At 41.2% G+C, this 25,015-nt stretch overlaps 1 protein-coding gene across 4 annotated transcripts in view; it reads left to right on the forward strand.

Annotated features, from left to right (window-relative positions):
• The window catches only part of ascc3 (activating signal cointegrator 1 complex subunit 3), a 143,621-nt gene that overhangs the window by 90,212 nt on the left and 28,394 nt on the right, over nucleotides 1–25,015 (forward strand). For all 4 annotated transcript variants that reach the window (XM_027286029.1, XM_027286032.1, XM_027286030.1 and 1 more), the window contains exons 15-28: nucleotides 5,914–6,105; nucleotides 6,394–6,618; nucleotides 7,310–7,429; nucleotides 7,717–7,881; nucleotides 8,966–9,052; nucleotides 9,670–9,846; nucleotides 13,694–13,919; nucleotides 14,036–14,190; nucleotides 15,834–15,932; nucleotides 16,088–16,256; nucleotides 19,170–19,390; nucleotides 21,326–21,411; nucleotides 21,621–21,787; nucleotides 22,856–23,001. In XM_027286029.1, coding sequence (XP_027141830.1) covers nucleotides 5,914–6,105; nucleotides 6,394–6,618; nucleotides 7,310–7,429; nucleotides 7,717–7,881; nucleotides 8,966–9,052; nucleotides 9,670–9,846; nucleotides 13,694–13,919; nucleotides 14,036–14,190; nucleotides 15,834–15,932; nucleotides 16,088–16,256; nucleotides 19,170–19,390; nucleotides 21,326–21,411; nucleotides 21,621–21,787; nucleotides 22,856–23,001 — 2,235 coding nt within the window. The remainder of the gene's footprint in view (nucleotides 1–5,913; nucleotides 6,106–6,393; nucleotides 6,619–7,309; nucleotides 7,430–7,716; nucleotides 7,882–8,965; nucleotides 9,053–9,669; nucleotides 9,847–13,693; nucleotides 13,920–14,035; nucleotides 14,191–15,833; nucleotides 15,933–16,087; nucleotides 16,257–19,169; nucleotides 19,391–21,325; nucleotides 21,412–21,620; nucleotides 21,788–22,855; nucleotides 23,002–25,015) is intronic.

The following is a 25,015-nucleotide window of genomic DNA, read 5'->3' on the forward strand; positions in this document are numbered from 1 at the left end:
GGCCAAAGGTGTCACTGTTAACAAGGTTTCTGAATGTTACCTATAGATTTTCTAAACCTCCAGCTGATGTCTTCACACTGCTTGTTTTGTCTGAGCAGATTCTTTACTATCGTGAAATCATCAATGTCTCACCAAAACATGGCATTGTTCAATTATTGTGGCCTCTGTTAGATTTTGATTCAGTGAAGAAGAATATAGACCGCTTTACTGTATGTAGAACTATGTATTATCTTAATAGCCACAGCCTGATATAATCTTCTGTGTATGAAGGAACATGTAACCCAGTCCAACAGTGTGGCTCATTTTGTCTTTAATACTGACTTGTCAGTAGGATCCATTTATCGTTGACTGCAGTCTGTTGACAGTAAGAACATCTAGAACATTGACAGCTGTTGGATTCATCGATTCATTTTCTTTGCTCGTCTTATTTTGAATGAGAATGTTGACAGAATGTTGAAGACAAGCGTGTACAGTTTAGACTCAGCTCTTCATTGGGTTTGAAATTCAGCTCTTACAATTAAAAGGTGTTAAATTAACATCTAAAGCTACAGATATCCATCAGCTTAAACATGGATTTGTGTTTTTACAGATGATTTTCTGGGAAAGAAAAATAACTGTGAGGGTCTGAGTCATATCATATCTCACCAACCTGCTACGTGCAGGGAACCTCTGCCTAAAGCTCTCCCAAGAGAGTATTGTATTCGAGAGCCCGTTTGACTTCCATTTGCTCAAACTCTGACAATCCAGTCTCCACCTTTCTCCCCCCCCCCCCCCCCCCCCCCCCCCCGTCTTCCTCGTTTTTTGTAATATCCAGTTCTCCAGCTGAAACGATGTGACTGGTTCCAGATGAGAAAGGAACTCTGCTGTGGAGGTTAAGAGACACCTTGTGGTCCTATGAGTCCATTACACAGACGATATTACAGACCTATTATCTGGTCCATTGGCTTATTGGGAGCTATGCAATAACACCTTTAGAAGATTTGTGGCTGGCATTCGCGCTGTGTAGAAGATTTGCTAAAGTAGCGATACATATTTAAGGAATGTTAGATTAGTCATGAAGTACTGTGAAGGTAGAGACAGACAGTACAGATGTGCTGATACACCTTGGCTTTCTTACGAGGACGATTCTCTCTTCAAACCCTCTGTCTCTACGCTGTTCAGATGTGCTGATACACCGATGAAGACACACTGATGCCTGTGAGTGCGAAGCCTCCAGGGACTCCACAGCAACCGCAGAGTAGTCCCATTAATGTCTCTGTTTGCTTTCATTGGTGCTATTTTTACGAGTCCGGTCCACTGCGGGTCCTTTCATTGTGTCAGATACGTGACAACCTGTCACCGTGCCAAACCAACTCCACAGTACTCAGATCAACAACAATGAGCTGCAACTCAAAGGCTGGAGGAAAGAGGAGTGACACAGTGGAGTGACAAACACACACATCACACATTCCTTAAATAGAAACAGTGCTTTGTAAAGTAGAGGGGCAGTGTGAAGGAAAGCGTGTACCTCTACATCCAGTAAAGACTATTCTGCTATTACAGCTCATCTGCAGTCTCATAGCCTCAGGGAGCGGCCTTGCATGTTATCATGGCAGTGCATAGTGAGTCCATTTTCTTACTCTTTAATTGCTTCTTCATCAGCGTTAAAACAGCCGACTGGAGCTGTGCCACCCACCGCGTTCAGGAATAAAGGACTGCTATCATGCTCCAGCTTTTTGTCTTCACGAACAGACAAACACATCAGCAAACACAGCTGTGTTTAAAAGTATTCATACTTCTATCCTGGATGTCCATTGGAGGGGGCTGCATCATCAAGTTATTAATCAGTTAGTTATCAACTTTTTTATTAATCACCAACTATTTTAACTATTAATGAATCAATTTCCCAAACACAAATTCTCTGATTTCAGCTCTCAGAGGTGGATATTCTGGGTTCTTTAGTCTTTAGCCAGGTGATATTGCAAAAATATTATCAAAATATTATATATCCACATTGATCAATATCAATAATTATTATGGTATCTAATTGAATTGATATAATTGGAGTATCCTGATAATGACTGAAGCTGAAAGAAATCAGAAGGTTCATGATGTATACCTTTGATGAATATGGTTATTAACGTAAAGAAAATGAATGACAGAACCATGTTCCTCCAATAGCATGTGTCCATGTTTATTAAAGGCTGCTTTTAGTCTGCTTCAGGTAAAATGAGACAAAACCAGAACAGCTAAGGCAGTCATGTTGTTGTTGCTTATGTAATACATTTCTTAAGGCACTGGTGTTATGAGGCATACAATATGGGACGAGTGAATGATCAGTTCTAAAAATACTGACATGGATTCATCACTGCTGACTGACCACTTGAGCATCTGAGCAGTAAGAAATATTGCAGGAAAGTGAAACATGCATTTAGAATCACTTTACAGTGGAGCAGCCTCTGCTGCCTCCTGCTTAACTCTTATTGTTCTAGAATGGCTAATGGCTCACAGCAGGTCCAGTTCACAGCAATCTGTCTGAGGCCAATGAAATATTTATGAAGTAGGTATTTTGTATTTGTATCTGTTTACAGCAAAAGTGTAGTCAAAGGCATTGAAAACATTTAAGAGCTACCTGAGAGCCTCTCATCTTTATGTTGCGCTGACAACAGTAGAGAATTAAAGCAGTAGCATGTCCTTACATGTAGATACTAATATTTAGAAAGCACTGATGTACTTTCTCTTTTGGATTGAGGCAGATCATGATGGAACAGTGGAGTAGAGTAGGTGTGAGTCCAAACTCAAGCTCCCACTCTCCTCTGCCTATCCAGCGATAACAGCCAGCCTCTCTGAGCAGCAAATATTATGACTATCAAGGGCCACTGAATGAAATCAACAATTAGCCACCCTCTCTCAGCTGAATAAAGTGAATTAATAGGTTTGGTGCCCATGAGAGTCGGTGTGAGTGGTGATGCCGTGAGACAGAAGCCATCTACTGTATCCGGCTCTTCAGCGCAGAGCGCGGCCATCATTTTCAGTCCGTTTTACACCATGAAATCACAGCTTTGAAGCTGCAATTTGCTGCACAGAAATACTGCTGCTTCCACTCATTTCCAAAAATGATTTTTCTTCCCTCCTGCACACGGTTCCTGAATTCAAAAGTCAGAAATGTAAAACCAGGCAGTTCCACCTTCCTTTACTTAGTGGTCCATAGAGAAGATTTGACAACCTCTTGAATAGTTAATTTGACTTCTGCTGTTAGCTGATGTTCTTTACATAGTCCCCATGATAGACGGTGAGTGGAGCTGGCAGCTGGCTGTCTGTGGAAGGAGTGAGCTCTACTGCAGCAGCAGCAGTGAGCAGCAGGGCCTAATGGGACCTGATCAGGAGCTTAGGTCACTGCCATCTCAAATACAGCCATGGCACAGCAGACATCAGCGCTAACTCACCATAGATTAGATGCTGGAAGCATGGCTGTAACACACTCTGACAGCTGAAAGCTAAGACTTAGCCATAGCATTTCAATTACCCACCTTTCCCCATCTCACATGGATCTCAACCACACAACATGGCCCCGAGGACTCGTAGCAGGCCACAGTTTGCCCTGTTCAGCCGAATGTGGCTTTAGATGGGATAGCAGGATTGCTTTTGGTTCTATTGCATCATTTTTTATGGGATTGTCACCTGAAAAAAAGACACACAAAGAGTGGTAGTGGAGGCAGCATAACAATTCCACTGCCACATCAACAGCTGAGAAAAAAGGGAATATACTAGACTTGTCTAGAATCTACATGTGTGAACTATTAAAGCATTGGTATGCTGCTCACATTGTGCCATTTAACCACATCTGAATCTCTGCTCTCCAAGTTAAGACGGGAAAGTGGGTCTCTCATACATCCTCAAAGGTATTCAAGTTGAACCAAATGAGCCTGAATTCAAAGTTCAGCTTGTAATGTCAGTTAGGTAGCACCGTGACAGGGCGGTACAGGGTGCGCACCATCAAACAAAAAAGTGACGAGTCATGTCCTCAACGCCAACATCTCATACTCGTTGGTTTGTACTCATTCATTATGATTTGTCACGTGCCCCTCCTGCCTGCTGTCTTATAAGCCCATATGGACATTTAATCAATCATTCAATCAATCACATTAGTGTGAGACTTTTGTGTTGATGAAGAAAATGTATGGCAAAGATCTTCTGTGAAAAACATGATATGCCAGGATGGCATGAATAGTTTTGTGACTTTGACACAGGAGACTACAGTTTTGATGTCATATCGTACAAACCATTAATGTTGGTTCCTTAACCAACCGAGCTCATTTTTTACACTGATAATGTAATTAAATGGCTTTCTTAACCAAACCACAAGTTGTGTCGAAGTTTGGGTCAAACATGACATTTCCATCAGTATCCAACCAAACTCATGGCAGATTAATAAGACAACAAATGTTTCCATAAACTTAACAAAGTAGAAACCTTTGTGCTTCTCGACCCCTAACTAAATCAGCTGTGTGACTAAACCTTAACCACAATGGTGGGTCAGATCAAGAAATAATTAAACATGCGTGATCAAGGTTTGTCTTTCTGGGAGGCACTGATATACCATATACAGCATCCTGTCAACAGAGGATGCAACACATCTTTATGTTTACTTCTTACTCTTCTTACTTCTTTATTGTATACAGTGTGTCCTTCATGAATATTCAGAAATGTCTTATTTCCCATGCATCACCTGGTTATTTAACTATTAGATTACAGTTAGGGCTGTGACAGTGTGGATTTTTTTTTTGGTCTGTGGACCAATCAGAGGTTTTATTTCTGGCTTGTCGACTAATCAGAGGTAGAGCTAGGTCTTAGGCAGATCTTCATCCCAAAAAACTGAAGTGATGACAGTAATGATCATATTACTGCAGTATTGTGATTATCGTCAAAGCCCTAATTAAAATAGTAAATTGATGACTGGGCAGTATGTTTGACATTGAAGTAACAACAGCAACTTGTCGCGAATCATTAAATAAGACTCCTACTGCACTTTTCTCATACCTCTGTCACATTTTACCCCACTTTCTGTCAGACACTAGAATACTGTGCTGTTGGTTGCTTAAAGTCCAAGTCCTTCATGCTTATCCACAAGGTTTGCATACAAATCCTGTGAGTGTGAGAGAGGTAGACAGCTGCTGGCTGCGGCTTTTCTCTCTACCGTGCAGAGGAATGCAGGCGCTGACCTCTATTTAGATGCCCAGAGAAAGAGATAAAACCCTGTGATGAGGACTCCCCTCGAGCCCGACCAGGTCACGGCTCTGCTGTCAGTCACCAGCACACATCTCAATCTGACTGTGTGTGTGTGTGTCTGTGTGTGTATGTGTTCTCTGAGCTGCAGGTATTCTTCTCATTGAGTCAGTTTATTGTAGTTCATTACAGTTCACCTTAATACCCTGATAATACCATGTTTTATTAGTTACAATAAATGAATGCATTGGAAAATTAGGGCCCAGCAGATGGCGCTATTGCTTTGCAACCTCATGCCTGCACTTAAGGGCCACAGAGAGCACTAAGCTCACACTTTGTTAGAATATTCTACAAATTCATACAATATTTCAAAATATCCTACATTTCTGTCTTTTCATACAAATTTCCACAGATGCATCGGACATTTCAGCAGAGAGCATCCACACCGTATTTCCGCAGGAAATGCAATATTTCTAGTTATCATTATTATTATTATTATTATTATTATAAATATAACAGCAACAATTTGGGTATTATTATTATTATTATAAATATAACAGCAACAATTTGGGTCACTTTCTGTCATCGTTCTTCCTCGGCAGTCCAACATGATATTGGATCTTGACAGTCCTTGTTGTTTTTCCTCAGCTGCCCTCGAGCTCTTTTCTTTCCTTTCTTAAATCAAACCTTTCTTTCTACCCCTTCCAGATCCAGCGCTCCAGAAACAAGCAGATGAAGGAGATGTTCCCAGAAGGCTTTGGAATCCACCATGCTGGCATGTTGCGGTCTGACCGCAGCCTGATGGAGAGTATGTTCTCCAAAGGTCACCTCAAGGTGCTGGTCTGTACTGCCACGCTGGCGTGGGGAGTGAACCTGCCAGCTCATGCTGTCATCATCAAGGTGCTTCTGTTTGTCTGTCTGTCTTTTATTCCATGTAAGTGAACCTGGATTACCAGCCAGGCAAACAGGGATCCTAAAGGCTTTACTTTGTGGTCATTCCATTGATTGCAAGTTTGTCTGGTAGTATACACCACTGAAGAAAAATATGAATTAAATAGCTAAGGGACTTCAGTGGTTTTTATTTTTATTTGATTTTTATTTGCTCTCAGCCCCAAAGGATCCCACTGAAGATCTACATTTTTAAAAAATATAGCCGACCTCTGCCACCTCTGTCTCTTGTGTCTACAGGGTACTCAAATCTACGATGCTAAGCGAGGTACTCTGGTGGATCTGGGCATCCTGGACGTCATGCAGATTTTCGGGCGAGCGGGTCGTCCCCAGTTTGACAAGTACGGCGAGGGCACCATCATCACCACCCATGACAAACTGAGCCACTACCTGACCCTGCTCACCCAGCAGAATCCCATCGAGAGCCAGTTCTTGGACAGCCTGGCCGACAACCTCAACGCTGAAGTCAGTCAGTTAGTTACAATCAGCCCTGTCAATGTTTTCTTTATTCTTCCAAGTCTGGATGCAAAACTGCTTTTTTCCTTTCTGAAAAATAGACAGACAGGTTTGAATGTGTTTCTGAATGATGACTTATTCAACTGGAGCATGGAGATGATGGGAGGAACACAGTTACATGAGGCTGCGTAATATAGAGCTGTGACAAGAAAAATGTCCAAGAAAGCATTTAAAAGTCAAACAAACAAATAATAAATAAGATGAAATATAAATAGTTAGAAAGTCAGACAGAGCAGGTGCTGCAGTTTTCCTGTTAATAGTCAATTTCATAACTCGTCCTTTCATAGTTAAAAAATGCATAAATATAGTCAAGTAAAAGCTACATAAACGCACACGTCAGAGGTCAGTCTATTAGTGAGAAACCAACACAACTCTGTGCTGATGATAAGAGACACACTGAAGTACTTTCCATGCAAGCGATCCACTTCACAGCTGGGCTGCAAGAGACAAACTCATTTCAACCCTGTTTGAGTGAGCAGCTCTGAACAGAGCTGCTCACTCAAACAGGGTTGAAAGCAGTTTAAAGCAGGCTGACAGATGGTTTGTTTTCAAACTGCAGTTTCCAGAAGTGGCCACTAGATGGTGGCAGAGACCAGTGATGTTAGTGGCTCTGCTGATTCTGTCTTATTGTTTCTCTCAGGTTGCTCTGGGGTCAGTCACCAACGTGGAGGAGGCAGTAAAGTGGCTCAGTTACACTTACCTCTATGTCCGCATGAGGGCCAACCCGCTGGCATACGGCATCAACCACAAGGCTTATCAGGTCGGTGATCCAGACTGTTATCTGTTCTACTTTCCATGATCTTAGCAGAGTGGCGTGCCTCCTCTAAGAGGTTCTATGAAGGAGGAATCATGTACGTGACCATAAAAAAATAAAGGTAGTAAATCATGTGGTGAGTATCTAATTTCAGTCTGAACTTGATTGTCCATGAGGTCATATAGAAAAATAGAGATTTAATAAATCATTTTGATGTATTTGATATGATGAAATCATTGTCAAAGTACTGGAATGAACAAAAATGAAGCATTTCATTCATTCATTTCTTTCAGATGGATCCCGCCTTGGAGCTGTACAGGAAGGAGCTGGTGGTGGAGTCGGGCAGAAAGCTGGATAAGGCCAGGATGATCCGCTTCGAGGAGCGCACTGGCTACTTTGCGTCCACTGACCTGGGCAGGACCGCCAGCCACTTCTACATCCGATACAATACCATAGAGGTAGACTCACTGCTTCCTGCAAGAATCACATCTTACAAGAGCTCGTCCATTAATAAATCAGAAGAGATGCCGAGAGCAATGCAATGTTTCATGTTTGGACATTTCTCTGAAATACTGCCCAACTGACCCAGACTCGTGAATGAAGTTGATAACGTTAAAGTAAAGACGGAGTAGTTAAAGCAACATTGTGTATAAATGGACAGCTGTACACGTGTATTTGTCATGAGTTTATTACTTTGACTTGACAACTTTGCTAACATCTAAACATCAACCAGGTCACCTCTGCCATTATGCTCATAGAGGCTGCTGAGCCCAGTTAGATTGCCCGCTTGCCTAGCTTTTTCTTCCCGGTGGTCAAAAAATGGTAAATGGTAAATGGACTGTACTTATATAGCGCCTTTCTAGTCTTCCGACCACTCAAAGCGCTCTACACTACATATCTCATTCACCCCATTCATACACTGATGGCATTGGCTACCATGCAAGGTGCCAACTGCTCATCAGTTTAAGGATTTAAGCATTCATACACCGATGGCACAGCCTTCGGGAGCAACTTGGGGTTCAGTATCTTGCCCAAGGACACTTCGGCATGCAGACCGGGGAGCCAGGGGATCGGACCGCCGATCATCTGATTAGTGGACGACCAGCTCTGCCTGTGAGCCACAGCCGCCCCAAACAATTGTAGTACAAACATTAACATTTATCGGGTGCTCTGAGCTCACAGTTCGGGCAGCCCGGCTAATAAACTGAGCTAACATTAGCTAACAGCAGCTATGGTTGTCAGCAGTTTACTTCACTGTCCATCAGGAAACTCTGTAAATCACACAGAGTTGAGGCAGAGCAGCCGGAGGACATCAGAGGGACAAGCAGAAAACATTTTCTCCATAAAATATGATCCAGTTTCACCAAAATCAGTGAAGTAGATGGTGGTGTGTGACTCAGTGCTACAGAGTTTTACATAGTTCTCAGAAGTGATCGTATCCAGAGTATCCAAAGTTATACAGTGATCACAGCAGCAGACATAATGACTTGTGCTGATTCTAACTCCATTACCTGTTTCTATGTCGTTTTCCCTAATGTGAAGACCTTCAATGAAAACTTCAACTCTCAGCGAACTGAAGCTGACATCCTCAGTATTGTGTCCAAGGCTGAAGAGTTTGAACAGCTTAAGGTGAGAGTTCATCAGATCTCCATGTGTGGTCACCCACCGTGCAAGTCTACATAATAGATTTACCCACAGTATGAAGATGAAATATACGTATCCACTAGGGTTGTGAGCGATAAACCGATGCGACCGGATATTCGGTTTAACAAGTGAGAGATACGGCTGCGTCAGTAGCAGCCTCCTCAATCGATACAAATTAGCCATGAATAACTAGATGAATCAGTTGTAGTTGTTGTCGGTTTGTTTATTTTATTTATTTATTTTTTTGCCAGTGCTATAAAACAACAATGCTTGGGGATATGTGGTCTTTTAGATATTTGAAGAGAAAATATTGTACTGTAAGATAGTCACTTTCATAGAATTAGCTTCTTTATTTTTTAAAATATCTACAATAAATATTAACCGTAGAATCCAATCGTATCGTTCTGACACTGTATCGATTCGTATGGAATCAGTCTGTAATAAAAGTATATTGTTTTTGAATCGTATCGTAACCTCTGTATCTAGATGCGTATCGAATCGTTTATCACAGAGAGATGTGCAACCCTAGTATCCACTAAACACATCATAGTCTGAATATGTGTGTGTGTCTGTGTGTGTCCTGTTGCTGATGTATGCTGCAGGTCCGCGATGAGGAGCTGGATGAACTCGATCAGTTGCTGAGTAACTACTGTGAGCTGCCGGCTGCAGGCGGAGTGGAGAACAGCTACGGCAAGATCAACATCCTGCTGCAGACCTACATCAGCCGAGGAGAGGTGGACAGCTTCTCCCTGATCTCAGACCTGTCGTACGTGGCACAGGTGAGGAAAGAGGAACAACACACATACACACACACACACACACACACACACACACACAGATATATTAGTAAATCTAACCCTAAATCATATAAAAAATAAAAAATAAAAAGATCACAATGCGACATATTTCAGCAGCTTGTTTGGTCTGACCCAGAGTCAGCCAAATATGTGTTCACTTTATTATTGTAGAAGACTCATAACTCTGTCAGGATCTCTCAGTGTCATAACATCTCAACAAAGGACAGCTAACTTTTACACTGTCCTTGAATGAATGAATGAATAAGTAAATAAAAATGAATAAATAAATAAATGAAATAAAGAAAAAAAATATTTTCACATTTATGAGGTTGAAAAATAAGACTGTGGTGTGCATGTGTGTGTCAGAATGTATTTACCCAAAGTTGTGGAGTAGTAACATGACAACACAAGTGATTAGAGGAGAAACTTGAAGCTCACAGACACACCCTATGAAATCTGGGACAGCGTGACAATGTATTGCAGAGTATTACAAAAAGTATTACAAAAAGAAGATGAATATATTTACATGCACATGATCCCAGAATCCATCCTTTCTTCATTCTTCTTTATCCATCCTTCCAAAGTTTCCCACAGTAACTGACTCCATGTGTGTAAATACTTAGAATAGTTCAGACAGATTCCCTCTTTGCACTAATAGGACTGTGGTGTGCCTGCTATCCTCTCTGACGGCGACTAGAGTTGAGCAATGAGGATTCAGAGGCCCACATTGTTAGAACCACAAAGTGACACAGTCACTGTGCGAGGGCGGGAGTCTTCTGTTTGCACTTCACCACAGAGTTGAAACAAATAAGTAAATACATTTTCAAAAATTAGTGCAGAAACCAAGCTAAACCAACTAAATATGTAGAACAAAAAAGATACCAAACCCATCAGCACATGGTCAAAGAGGTGACAGAATTATGTCCAAATGAAAAGTATTCATTCAAATACTTCATTTGTTGTGATTTCATAAATTCACAACAAATGATTCATTCACACATGAAAGTAAAAATATCAAATCTATTGATGCAAATATAAAAATCTATTGAACGCATTGAGTTGTTGAGGTGGTTTTCACACCAATTTACTTCTTTTATATTTATACAGATGAAAATGAAAAGAGAATAACTTCAAGGTGTCCGACTTTTCTTCTTTTTTTTTTGTTGAATGAACTGATGGTGTGAACTGTTTTAAAGAGAACACATTAGAGCATTGCTCTTTAATTCTTTAATTGAAACAGTCAAGTGAGCTTTACTTTGTCTAGGGTTACTATTTGTAGTAGTTGGTGCTACAAATGGGGGATGTACCATCATGAATACTCCGTGTGTCCTCTTGCAGACTCTTGATCTGTCCCAGATACTGAGACCACATGGAAGCAGTCTAACACTGTACATTCAGATGTATACGGTGGCCCTGAAGTGCAAAACACAACAGCAAATTCAAAAACACAATAGCAAATCAAATAACACAACAGCAAATCGAATAACACAACAGCAAATTCAAAAACACAATACCAAATCAAATAACACAATAGCTAATCAAATAACACATTAGCAAATTCAAAACGGAAAGGGTAGGTACCCTCGGGCGACATGAATCGTCTCTGATTGTACTGGTGGTCCTCTGAACAGGAAAGACATGGCTTACGTGTTTTCAAAATATGAGCGCTGTTAGTGACAACGTACGCGCTGCTATTAAAGAATATTTTGATGCACGACATGGATACGTGTTACTACGGAAACACATTGCATTCACTGGATTAAAAATAATAATAATTAGACACTTTATCTCGTAATTACGAGAAAAGATCTCATAATTACGAGATAAGGAAAGGTGCCTCATTGGCCACTGCACTTCGGTAACGTTCGAAGATATGGCACTTCCGAGATCAATAACTCTTAAGTGAAACGTTGTTAAAACACAAAACGCATATTTTCAACTGTAGTAAGACAGACAACAAGCTACAACCTAACGTTCATCACAACAAGCCATCCTCGGAGCCACACCAACAACATTAGTGTTTACTAGGACTATTCATAATTTCTGGGAATTTTTATTAGGAATATTAATCAATAACTTCAATATGATACAGTACTGCAGTAACGCTATCTACACTTTAAAATTTAGTGCCCGACTACATCGGTTTGTACGGTAAAGCGTGTGAGCGCTTCATGATGCCTTAAAGTGCACCTCGGAAACTCAGAACTCAAATAATAACCTCTTTTCTAAGATATGCAGATTTAGAAAAGTCATTAAATAAACAAATCAAATTGTTTTCTGACAATTCTTGTTCTACATGTTCCCAGCTACTTCTGGGGTGATTTTCAAGTTCTTTTACTGCACCTGCACCTTGTACGGTAAAGCGTCTTCACAGTGACGATGTACAAACCGATGTAGTCGGGCACTAGAAGTAGGTAGCTGGGAATTCCCAGAAATTATAAATAGTCCTAGTAAACACTAATGTTGTTGGTGTGGCTCCGAGGATGGCTTGTTGTGATGAACGTTAGGTTGTAGCTTGTTGTCTGTCTTACTACAGTTGAAAATATGCGTGTTTTATGTTTTAACAACGTTTCGCTTCAGAGTTATTGATCCCGGAAGTGCCAATATCTTCCTAACTTTACCGAAGTGCAGTGGCCAATGAGGCACCTTTCCTTATCTCGTAATTATGAGATCTTTTCTCGTAATTACGAGATAAAGTGTCTAATTATTATTATTTTTAATCCAGTGAATGCAATGTGTTTCCGTAGTAACACGTATCCATGTCGTGCATCAAAATATTCTTTAATAGCAGCACGTACGTTGTCACTAACAGCGCTCATATTTTGAAAACACGTAAGCCATGTCTTTCCGGTTCAGAGGACCACCAGTACAATCAGAGACGATTCATGTCGCCCGAGGGTACCTACCCTTTCCGTTTTGAATTTGCTAATGTGTTATTTGATTTGCTATTGTGTTATTTGATTTGGTATTGTGTTTTTGAATTTGCTGTTGTGTTAATTGATTTGCTATTGTGTTTTTGAATTTGCTGTTGTGTTATTCGATTTGCTGTTGTGTTATTTGATTTGCTATTGTGTTTTTGAATTTGCTGTTGTGTTTTGCACTTCAGGGCCACCGTAGATGTACCTTTACATAGCCTTTACATAGTGCACATTATATTAAAGATTATCCATAGACATACTGGATTTTTAAGGACCAAACCAATACTGATATTTATAGGTTTTATTCTAAACTGTATATAAAAGAACCATTTAGAAAATTCCATCCCAGATATGTCGAGTGGGACATTTGACAGTGTGAAACCATGTTTTACCTCATACATACAGTATCTGGTGTTTCTGCACCATCAGCTCACTGGTGGGAGGGTGTCAGTGGACCTCTCAGTCTCTCCCTGATATCAAACAGAGCACAGACGGATTTCAATAATCCAGAGTGCTTTCAGAGCTTACCAGACAATCAGATCACATTAACACCTGACCAGATCAATCACAGTCTGACCAGACTTGAGCAGTCTATCAGCGTTTAACAGTGCCACCTGACCTCTCCTCCAGAACTGACATGAGCAATCCATCAGCACACAGCTGTGGCCAACCTGGACGCCTGAACCCATCCAGACCTCCTTCTGATCACACATGATTAATCACCAGTACACACACAGCGCAGTGTACCATACAGCTGCTGCCGCTACTGGCTTATGCTCCACTACCAATGTGTTTCACTTCTTTTATTCTAACTTCAAAGTTTAGTGTTGACGAAGAGGAGATAATCTGTCTACAGACGCACACGTCCTCTTCTGGGGTTAATAACTCTGTTTTTATTTTTTGTCTCACAGAATGCTGCTCGGATCGTCAGGGCTTTATTTGAGATCGCTCTGAGAAAGCGGTGGCCGACCATGACATATCGCCTTCTCACCCTCTGTAAGGTGATAGACAAGCGGCTGTGGGGCTTTGCCCATCCTCTCCGTCAGTTCCCCAACCTGAGCCACATCGTACTGAACCGCCTGGAGGAGAAGAATCTAACTGTGGACAAACTGAAGGAAATGAGGAAGGATGAGATCGGTAAAAACAACTGGACCTTAGCCTGACTGCTGTGTATAGTATATTCAGACCCAGTTCAGTTATTCAGTCCTTGTTAAGACATCAAACACACGTTAATGTCGGTGTATTGTTCCCAGGTCACATGCTGCACCACGTCAACGTGGGGTTATCAGTCAAACAGTGTGTCCACCAGATCCCTTCGATCACGATGGAGGCCACCATCCAGCCAATCACACGCACCGTCCTGCGCGTTCGTCTCCTGGTCACGCCTGACTTTCGCTGGAACGATCAGGTAAGCACTAATGACATGACCTGTCTGCTCCTCTTCATGTTTGACACAGCTTCAAACGGCAAGCTTTGTTGAGACATTTGTCCCTTTGAACGTTTTACTACAGCAGAAAACAAATCAGGTCAACAGGTGTATTAATTAATTTGTTAATATAAAACAAAAAACATTCAACAACATTCATGTTTTTAGTTTAGGAGATGTCAGAGAGGAGTTCTCATTGACCCCACAGATAATAATAATGTCTTAAAAATAAATAATGATTAAAAGAGGGAGCTGGCTGTAGACATTCCCAGCAGTCTGTGGCTTTACATGTTCTAAAGTAATCAAATGACTGACAAATAATTGGATAGATACCATGTATATACAGATTTCTCCTGGAGAAAGCCCATGTATTGGTCGTGTAGCCAGGTAAACCAAGTCTCTGATTAGCTCATTCACAATGAACTGTCACTGTCACCACTGGTTCTCAAACTGTGGTACGAGCACCTGGTGGTATGCAACCTCTCTCTAGTGGTACATGGAAGAACCATAGATTCATTAAAAAATATATTATGATATCAAAATATTACAAATGTTCAAATTTAAATAATCTATGAGTTGACCTAAGATGTGACAGATAGCAAATGGAGGTCAAATAAATGGAGTATGGAGGATTAAATCCATTGAAAACTTAAAGCACTGCATAAAACATATAGACAGGTAGTACTTCACGTCACCCCTCACACCCCCACAGACACAGCACCGCTAATCACTGACACAACCAGAGTCATGCTCCCATTTTCAGGAGAAACGAGGAGCTGCTCCTCGTACCTTGTTCGTCTTCCAGCCATGGAATCTCCATCTGTCCTTGAGAGCCTCGCCAGCATGTCCCACCTCAGTGGGCAGACAGGCCAGAGGGGATCATGGGAAGCTTAGTCCCTAGTTTGTCATGGAATCTGAGCAGAATAGGAAGCTCATTGTAGCGGGGCTGAATATGAAGATGAATGTTTATGTCCGATTAGCAATGCATGCTCCAATCATGGGAGAGTGGTAATGGAAGACCGGCTGGCTTAGCTCTGATCCGGCTGCAGAGCCAGGACACATGTACCGACACATGAGCCGCCTCCCTGATGGCACCCAGGAAACAGACCACACTGACACATTCTGATCCATACTGCCATAACCCTGAGAGAACTGTTTATTGTTCTTTATTCTAAGATGAAACTGACAGTGTTTTGTGAAGGCTCATGTGTCTTTTGTGAAGTGACATGAAGACTGTCATACCAAATGCACACATACAGTACACCCTCACTCACAGAAGAACCCAGAAACCTACCAGTATTCATCTGCTGGAATGTTTCCCACTTTACTGCATGCTTGTTTGTGATTGATAACCACATTTCTTCATAATATGCACTTTATAGTATAACATCAACCAAAAGCCAACAGCCACCTAAAGGGAACAATATCTAACAATATATTGCCATCAACAACACAACACAAAGTGAACTAGCCATTAGGTTGAATCAACAGGTCAGTGTCAGCATGATACAGTACAGTGTGCACAGAGGTGTTTTTGTTACTTTCTAATCATTGAACTTTACATCGCTGCAGCTGTCCATTCAAAGGAGTGTCTGACTAAAGTGTTCTCTCCCTCCATGGTTTAGGTCCACGGGTCAGTGGGTGAGCCGTGGTGGTTATGGGTGGAGGATCCTATCAATGATCACATCTATCACTCCGAGTACTTCCTCCTGCAGAAGAAACAGGTTCATTCATCATTCATCGTCTTTTACATTTCACTGCTTGACATGAGGTCAGTGCTCATGTACAGTACATGAGGACTGATGTGTGTTCTTGTTTCCTGTACCTGTGTGTGTGTGTGTGTGTGTGTGTGTGTGTGTGTGTGTGTTCCTCTCTCCAGGTGGTAACAGGAGAGCCTCAGCACATAGTGTTCACCATCCCCATCTTTGAGCCCTTGCCTTCTCAGTACTACATCAAGGCAGTGTCTGACCGCTGGCTCGGGGCTGAGGCCGTCTGCATCATTAACTTCCAGAACCTCATCTTACCCGAGAGACACCCCCCACACACTGGTACACACACACACACACACACACACACTGAGACTCACACTCAAACACTCTGTTGTGACAGCAGAGATTTGTCTCAACATGACGTCAGTCTAAAATATTGATGTCTGTTACAGTACCACCCAAACTGTTTGTGTGTTTTTAAGGTGATTTCTTAGACATTTCTTGTATTTATTGGACAGTGACTGTGAAGAGACAGCCAAGAAACAGGATGGCATGCGTTGTAACCATTTGGCTACCTGTTGCAGTCCAAGAGCCATACTACTAAAACTACTGCTCATACTCAGACTCTGACCTAAAAGTAGCACTAGTCTTTATTTAACTAAATAACATCAAGGTAAACATACAGATATGATTAAGCTTATAGTATCAGATGTGATTGCTGATGTCAGCACTTCCACAAGTAATTCAACTGTTTCAACTGAAGTTCATGGACAACTTTAAACCTTCATTTTAACAACAATATGCGTGAACGTACAGGTTCTGCCGTAAGATGTCGCGTGTGACTGATGGGGCGTCCCTCTTTAAAAACCTCCTGAAGACCTCCAGCTCTTCAGAGAGGACCTCCACTAACACTACCAACAACTGGACATGAGAAATTTATCCCCCTCTACAACTGAACTTGATTCTATGTGAATATGTCACACTGTACCTTGATTCTTTCCCTTTAGATAAACAATCAATTCACTAAATGTAAATGTTCATCTGTTATGATATGTGACATTATTAGATTGATAATACAGATGCATCAAAATGAAATGATGATATTATTAACATAAAGGAGACAAACATGACATTTAAGCAGCAGAGAGGATTGTGTTGTGTTCAGGAGAAAAAAGAAGATTTAGATGGGTTTTTTTTTTAAAAAAACAACCTGAAACTTTTGTGTGCGACTCACATATAAATTACATTAAGCAGTTTAGTCTGCTTATTTTACACATAGTCTGGTTGCTATAGTAATGTCAATACCAACAGATGTGTGAGAGATGTCTTTGTCACATTCTACTTAACTGCTGTGGTTTAAATTAGCCATAAATTGCTGGACTAAACTGACACAGACAGACTGATATATGAAGCATCTGTGTAGTGAAACCTAAGCTCTTACTAAAATCTAATACTGGTATAAGCTGGTATAAGGACACTTTCCCTAAAAACACCAACTAGAACTTAAAACAGCAGCTCACCACCGCAACATGGCTTATCTGTTTGGAAGCTGCATGCAGACATCAAAACCCCATCGAGACCAGAGAACAAAAGCATGTAATCCTCCCGTACTCCACTCATTCACTCCTCCGGACTCTCAGAAAGGAACCAGAGTATTATTTCTGACCACATTTCCCCTCAGCGAGAGCAGACCCAATTACAGCAGCTATCAGGGAAAACCCCCACAGCACAGAGGAGATCATATCATAGGCTGATGGAAGAGCACTGTTTGACCAACATCTCCAGCTTTCCATTAATAAAACAGGCTCTTATATAAAAGTTTGTCATGTTCTATTGTACAGATAAAACGATGAATCTGATGTTTAATGTTAAATAGAGACATGTGAAGGACATGAGGACATATGATACATATAATGCCTTGGCAAGTCCACCAGAATGCTATCGTACTCAAGCATCAGATACACAGTATGTCTGATTATTAATAACATGAGAGATTTAAAGCCGTCCATGCACTGTGACAGTACAGGAAATAAAACATCTACTGTTCTTCTATTCTGTTAATGTGGCTGTAAGAAAAACTCAGTAATCAATGTTCAATCAATCAATCAATCAATCAGTCAATGTTGGACGCTCCCAGTGGCCATAGAGAATAATGTCTTATTCATGTCCTATTCAAGTTACTGTACTTACCAGTTTCTATCATATAGATGGCGTTCATGGCAACATTTAGAACTGGTGAAGCATCGGTTGACATCTGACAGTGATTTAGTCTCTGGGGGTCAACAGTCAAAGTTTCTGGGCCTCCAGTGTGGGTAGTGGATATCCAGAAAACAGATAAAGGATACCCAGGTCAAGACTTCCTCTGCAGTCCATTTAGCAACTTGCTACATGAGAATACTGAAAAAGACATATTCTGCTACCAGATATCTGCATCTGAGAGCAGACAGTAACTCATAAGCTCTTTTCTTCACAGACTGTTTATCTGCATGCATCCAAAGCACGCTTAAATGTGACTGGTGTTTGTACTACAAGTGGGGAAAAAAAGAATGCTTGAAAAATCTACAGATTCTGCATTCAGGGAGAAGTGTCTAAAAAACAAACACAACTTTTCTAAAATGATACCAAAGATTGTCTGAGTGTTGTTTTCCAGTTTGTTCTGCTGCCTTCAAGTGGCCAGATCAAATTAGTGAAGCAGCTCTAACATGACAGGAGCAGTGTTGTTGAATAGTTGTTATTGTTCTGAACCTTTACTTTCATTTCCTTTGTGTAGATGTGGGCTGGCTGACACTTGAACAACCGTGTGTCATTCTCATGTTCACCATTATGGTTTAATTTCATGTCTTCAGATTGAGAAAAGAATCACCATGCAGGATACAACAGTTTCTCTGTCACTAATTCCTTTACACTTAGCCGCATTGTGGTAGTTATGTTTCCTCTACGCAGTGTACAACACTAAGTGTCAGTGTTTGTTACTTAAACAGTTACCTTTGTCGCTCATGCTGTTCTGTGCTGGTTAGTGCTTAAATATAGATAGCGTTGGTGGATCTAAACTTGAGCCATATTACCCACTGAACATTTAATTCATTTTCTAGACATTTCTTTATAAACATACATTGTTTACATCTGATTTCTATCTTCATACCGCTCAAATAGAAACAGATTGTGTGACTGAAGTTTAACCAACACACCAGCACCCTTCTACGTGACAAAATAATCTTGTTTCATCTTCTCCCATGACCCTCTTTATTTCAGAGCTGCTGGACCTGCAGCCGTTGCCAGTGACAGCTCTTGGTAATCGGGAGTACGAGAGTCTGTACAAGTTCACTCACTTCAACCCCATCCAGACTCAGATCTTCCACACGCTGTATCACACCGACACCAACGTCCTGCTGGGGGCCCCGACAGGCTCCGGTAAAACTATTGCAGCGGAGATGGCCATGTTCCGGGTCTTCAACAAGTATCCGACCTCTAAGGTTTGTCTCACTGTTTACTGTGTACATTTTGGATTAGAGATGTTCTGACTTGTATTGGTTAACAGTCTTGAATATTACTTAACCCTTTAGAAAACTGTAAAGGTTACAGTATGTGTAGAACATTTTCCATTCAGTCAGAAGTCTTCCAACAACTACAAACTGCATCATCATAGAGGTCCACTACGCAGCAGGTTGTGTCTATGGGAGCACCACAGATGATGATCTGTAATACACTGTCAGTAAAAGATGTTCCAAAGATGATCATTCCAGTTGATTTTTGCTGTGAGCAGACTTTAATTGGCATGTCATCCATTTTACATTTGTTTCCGATGGTCCGGATTTTACAAAATCACATCAAATCTACTGTGTAATTGTTTGGAAACACCAATAATTCATTTCATATGGTTCCCTCAGCAATGTCACACTGCACTGAGGACAATCTGTCAAACACTCTGAATGAATAAAAATTCAACCAATTATGTAAGGGAAAAGGAAACTGATATGGCAGTCCCAGAGGAGGTGTGGCTTCAAATATGGGAGACCCAACTCACTCCTTGTCTTGGAGGGATTTCTGTTGGAAAAATCTCACTCGTTTTTTATTACCCACAACCAAAAATCCAAATTTCCAAATTTGTGGATCGGTCTCTGCAGACCATGCTCACATTTTCTGGACATTTTCAGATTAGATTTTTCTTTTACCTTAATGTACCGTGGTCATATTCCTAAAGATCTCAATACGAGTGGCTTATACCTCGTGAAGATGATTTTGGCTGCCAGTAAAAGACAATTACAAAATGCTGGCTGCAGAGGAACCCGCCTACCATTCCATCAATGTCTTACCAGCATAATCAACTCTATTTGCATTATGGAGAAAATGACTTTCACCATTCAATTACAATACAACCATGTAGATCTATAATATAGCTGTTTGTGTGTATTTTTAATCTTTCTAACTAGAGCCCTCTGGGTCAACGGACTATGCCTGTGCACTTTCTATTGGCCTATCCTTATTTTGTATATGTAAAAACTTCAGAACTTATCTTTTCTGTTTTCACATTAAGCCAAAAAAAAAAAAGTATTGAAAAAAAAAAGAAATACAAATTGCTCTTAAAAAAACTGCTCCATAGTCCTACTGTAGCGTAGGGGCTGAAAAAGATGCTCGCAAGGTTAAAGTTGGCGCCAGACAGGAGCACAAGGCAACCTGCAGTTTCTTTTTCAAATATGAAAAACAGTGGTGAATTCAACTCAGTTTGTGAAAAAAATATATATCCAAAAGTTCAGTCCAGTCTTATGTATGCAGGTGTCTTTGGAGAGGTAGATGGGGACAGGGAACAGGGACAGGTTTTGCTGTATCCGGTGGAAGACAAGACAGTGGCTGAGAGGGGTGAAGAAGCCTGGAGAGCGACAGGCCAAGACCACTTATCTGTACGATTGATAGAGCCCAGACTCGTTGTAGCTCCAAGTACCGCGTAAAAAGACATCCGATGACTTTACACACACTCCGGGGTTGCTTTTAGTCCTTCTCAACTTTTTTTAACTCCTCTACAGAACGATATGTTTGCTTTTTCTCCTCTTTCTCTGACTTCCTCCTGTCTCCTCCATGCTGTCTTTGGCAAAAGTTACCTTCCCCCAGCTCCCAGGTGTACTTAATTGTTTACTAGCCCCACCCCTTACCTCTGAGGAGGGAATGCACTGATTCACTTCCTGCAACACTTCTAGTGGTAGTTACATTCCACACAATTTAATTTTTGACCTTAATCTACAAATATATTTCATTTTCTACATTATTTAGAAAACCCAAGTTACAGTCAGTCATTTAATTCACTGTTACCAAGAGATGATGAACAATATGGCAGATACCGTCTGAAAGCTTATCTGTTAGTCACATTCTTTATTAAATGTTTACGTTTTTATTTGATGCTGTGCGGTGCACAGGTGGTGTACATCGCCCCCCTGAAAGCTCTGGTCAGAGAGAGGATCGAGGACTGGAAGATCAGAATTGAGGAGAAACTGGGGAAGAAGTAAGTGAAAACAAAAACACTACCCACACCAAGTGGATGACATTGCACAGTGGCAGAATAATCTGCGGATATGGGGGTCAGTTGTCAGTAGATGTGGTGAATGTATGGTTTAACCAGACCTCGCCAAAAATATTCTAAAATATTATTACAATTTTGGACATGACAAAAAAAAGTGCTGAAGTGTTTCCTTGTGTCTCGTCTGTGTGTAGAGTGGTGGAACTGACAGGTGATGTGACTCCAGACATGAGAGCTATAGCTCAGGCTGACCTCATCGTCACCACACCAGAGAAATGGGATGGAGTGAGCAGAAGCTGGCAGAACCGAAGTTACGTTCAGAAAGTCGCCATTCTCATCATTGATGAGATCCACCTGCTGGGTAAGAGTAACAGCAAACCTGCAGGAGTCTGAGGAGTCAGTGTTTTCTCCTTCTTCTACTGAGCTATATTCCGTATTCAAGGAATCATGACATCAGATTTCCAAAAGCGAAATGTGTAAGTAAACTAGGTTTGGATCATGGTGAAGGTTATGAGTCCTCAGGAGACCCAAAGCACAAAAGAATGGTTGAAAATAAAATAAAATTGACTGGCTAGCAATAAGTCCTGATCTTAATCCAGTTGATTATCTCTGGAGACAGCTTAAATCTTCCATCAGAAAGAAGAATCCTACAAACATTCAAGAGCTAGAAGAAAATGCAAGAGTTGAAGAGCAGGAGAGACTACCAACAGGCTACGAGAAATGTTGGGATGCTGTTATTGTTGTGACAAAATAAATGTTGACCAGAACTGTAACCTGAGCTCTTTTTAAATGTCTTCTGTTTTTTTCCCCCTTTTTGTTGGTTAAAGCTGATGGCTCGTAGTTGTTACAAATATTGTTCAACTTTGTTTGAGACTAAGACAGCAGCTGTGCATCTTGATGCACATACTTACAAACACATAAATGGACAAAATGCTCCAAGAGGGAAAGGCGTCAGAACTCACTAGAGCCTGAAGCTAAAGTAAATCATCTCAGCTTTACGTTCATTTGTTAATCCAATGTGCAGTGCATGCTGCCACATTCAGAAACACAGCTGCCAATTGCTTGACAAGTCAGGAAAAATGGCCTCTGATAGACAGACCAAGCAACTGTGAAGTGAAGCCAAAGCAAAAGTGCCAGAAGCTGCAGTTTCTCAAATGTCCACTTGAGGGTGGCTACAGAACAAGAAGAACCTCCATAAGTCCCCATGTTCAAATGTCCAACTTCACAGCAGAAATAAACATGTTTACAGCCTGGTACAAAAAACAGTTTTGGTCTCTGTAGCTAATTTCCCCGTTCATGACAACTGTACTGAGGGTGATTTGACTATCAAATTTGAGAATGAGGCTAATATTTAACCTGTACCACTGTAATGGCACTACACTGTTTGTTACATAAGTATTCTGAACTGTGTCATTGTGTCTCTTTCTAGGTGAGGACAGAGGTCCTGTGTTGGAGGTCATTGTGTCCAGGACCAACTTCATCTCATCTCACACGTCTAAGAGCGTCAGAGTAGTCGGTCTGTCCACGGCTCTGGCCAACGCTCGAGACCTCGCTGACTGGCTGGGAATCGGACAGGTCAGATATCCACCATGGCACCAAAGCAGCAGTACTAGTCTTTTACCATGACTGTGAGAAGTAAAAAATGCTTTGTCAGTGTATTCTTTGTCAGTGACCTTCTGTTCTTTGGTCAGATGGGTGGATCATCTTCATAAGCTCCCTTGTTTCAGAAGAATCAGATTGGCTTTGTGTACCGAGAACACTGCTGCAGTGAAGCCAGACAGAAACCACAGTCTTTGTCTTGCTCCGTGTTTTTTACGGTTCATTTGCTGCCTGCCTCTTCACATCTGATTGAATGTATATAATAATAGCAATTAAGATAAACAGATACTTTTGGCCTGGAGTTAACGTTGTAGTTTCATCTCTATAATCGTCTGTGTCTGGATGCCATGCTTAAATTCTAACCATCAGGAATGACTGCAGCGATGTGGGTGGATGAGCTGGCCTGTCAGCTCGAAGCAGAGAGGAGACTTCTTGAAATGATTTGATGGATATGTTCTTATATGAACGTCAGTACTGATAGTTTACACGTCTCCAAAGAGGCTCATGTAAGCTGCAGTCTGTCAGCTTGCCAATGTGATAAAATGCTGAGTGCTGTTGGATTCTTTTCATTCATTCTTAACAGTATACACTCGTAATTGCTTTCTGGTTCCAGGATCACACTGTCTCTGTTTTGACCAGGATCTTAGGACTGAGCTGTCCAGCTTCACTGTTTATCTGTAAATCTGAACACTTGGCCCAAACCAATGTTAAAAAATCTGATATTTTCTCTGATGAAGAATTGACACTGTTTTAGGTAGCCAAAGATCTTCAACCAGGGGTCCACAACCCCTAGGCGGACCACAGGGGTACTGCAGGGGGTCCGCCAATTTGTGTCATAATGACTGACATTTTTAACCAAAATAATGGTTAATGTGATGGTGTAGATAATTTGCACTCCAATTGGATGAATCAGTGGACATGTCCTAAGATGCACAGCTCTTGGCATTTAATAACAAATAATTATGCATGAACTTTTTATATAGGCTAATGACCCAATATATAAATAGGTTAATAAGGGGAAATAAAAATTGAATAAAGTTAATCTAAAAGTTTTTATAGGCCAGGCCTACAATGTGACACATTTTAAAAAATGAATTCGATGTGGGGGTCCCTGTTCTGTTTGGGGTACATGGGCTTGAAGATCCCTGCTCTAGCCTAATCTAATTTTCTCAGCTCTAGCTTCGTGTCCGTTTATCCACCTGATAACAACAGAGCCACATATCTTGTCTACTGATGGCCCAATTTCTATGAAACTTAGAATTGGTCCCATTAAATCTGGTAATGATTTTACCGTTAGGTCAAAATTCCCCATGGGTCCATTTGAAGGTATCTTGGTTTCCCCATTAGGGACTTTATCAGAGGGATGTTATCCCATCTAGCAATTAATCCTCATCCTTGAAGTGTATTCTCTATATTCTGAAATCTGATAAAGCATAAAACAGAGCTGTGTGTTGTTTTAAAGTATCAAATGGACCCAGTGTGTGGAGACATGGGACGGGACATGCTGGCAAAATAATGACACATATACATATCACAGTTTTCTAGTACTCTTTCTCTATTTATTGATATTTTTGCAGAGTATTGCAGCTTGACTTGCTGCTCAAGCTGTACCGAGACAGTGTTAGCAGACCAGATTGGCTGTCTGCCATCCATAAATCTGACTGGCTGGCTGCTGCTGGGACTGAGCAGCTAGATTTGTGCTGCCCAATCCATTATCCAGGCTTTTAAGATGTCTGTAGACATGCAGCAGCCCAAATAATGCAGCGCACTCTTCACGACATCCTATAAGACACTTTGACTTCAATTGTGTTCACCACATCACCTCATCACACAGACACATCGAATGTTAAAAAGAGCACAGCAGAGTCCAGCAGTGACCTGCTGTTCTGTGCCTCAGTGACAGCGACAGACAGTTTACATTACAGCCAGATGGGGCTCCATGATGCCAGCTGCTCACATTAAATCTCTTCTCCGTTGTCTTTCTCTTCCC

This window comes from Larimichthys crocea, chromosome XIII, assembly GCF_000972845.2.
Source record: "Larimichthys crocea isolate SSNF chromosome XIII, L_crocea_2.0, whole genome shotgun sequence".
Lineage (NCBI taxonomy): Eukaryota > Metazoa > Chordata > Actinopteri > Sciaenidae > Larimichthys > Larimichthys crocea.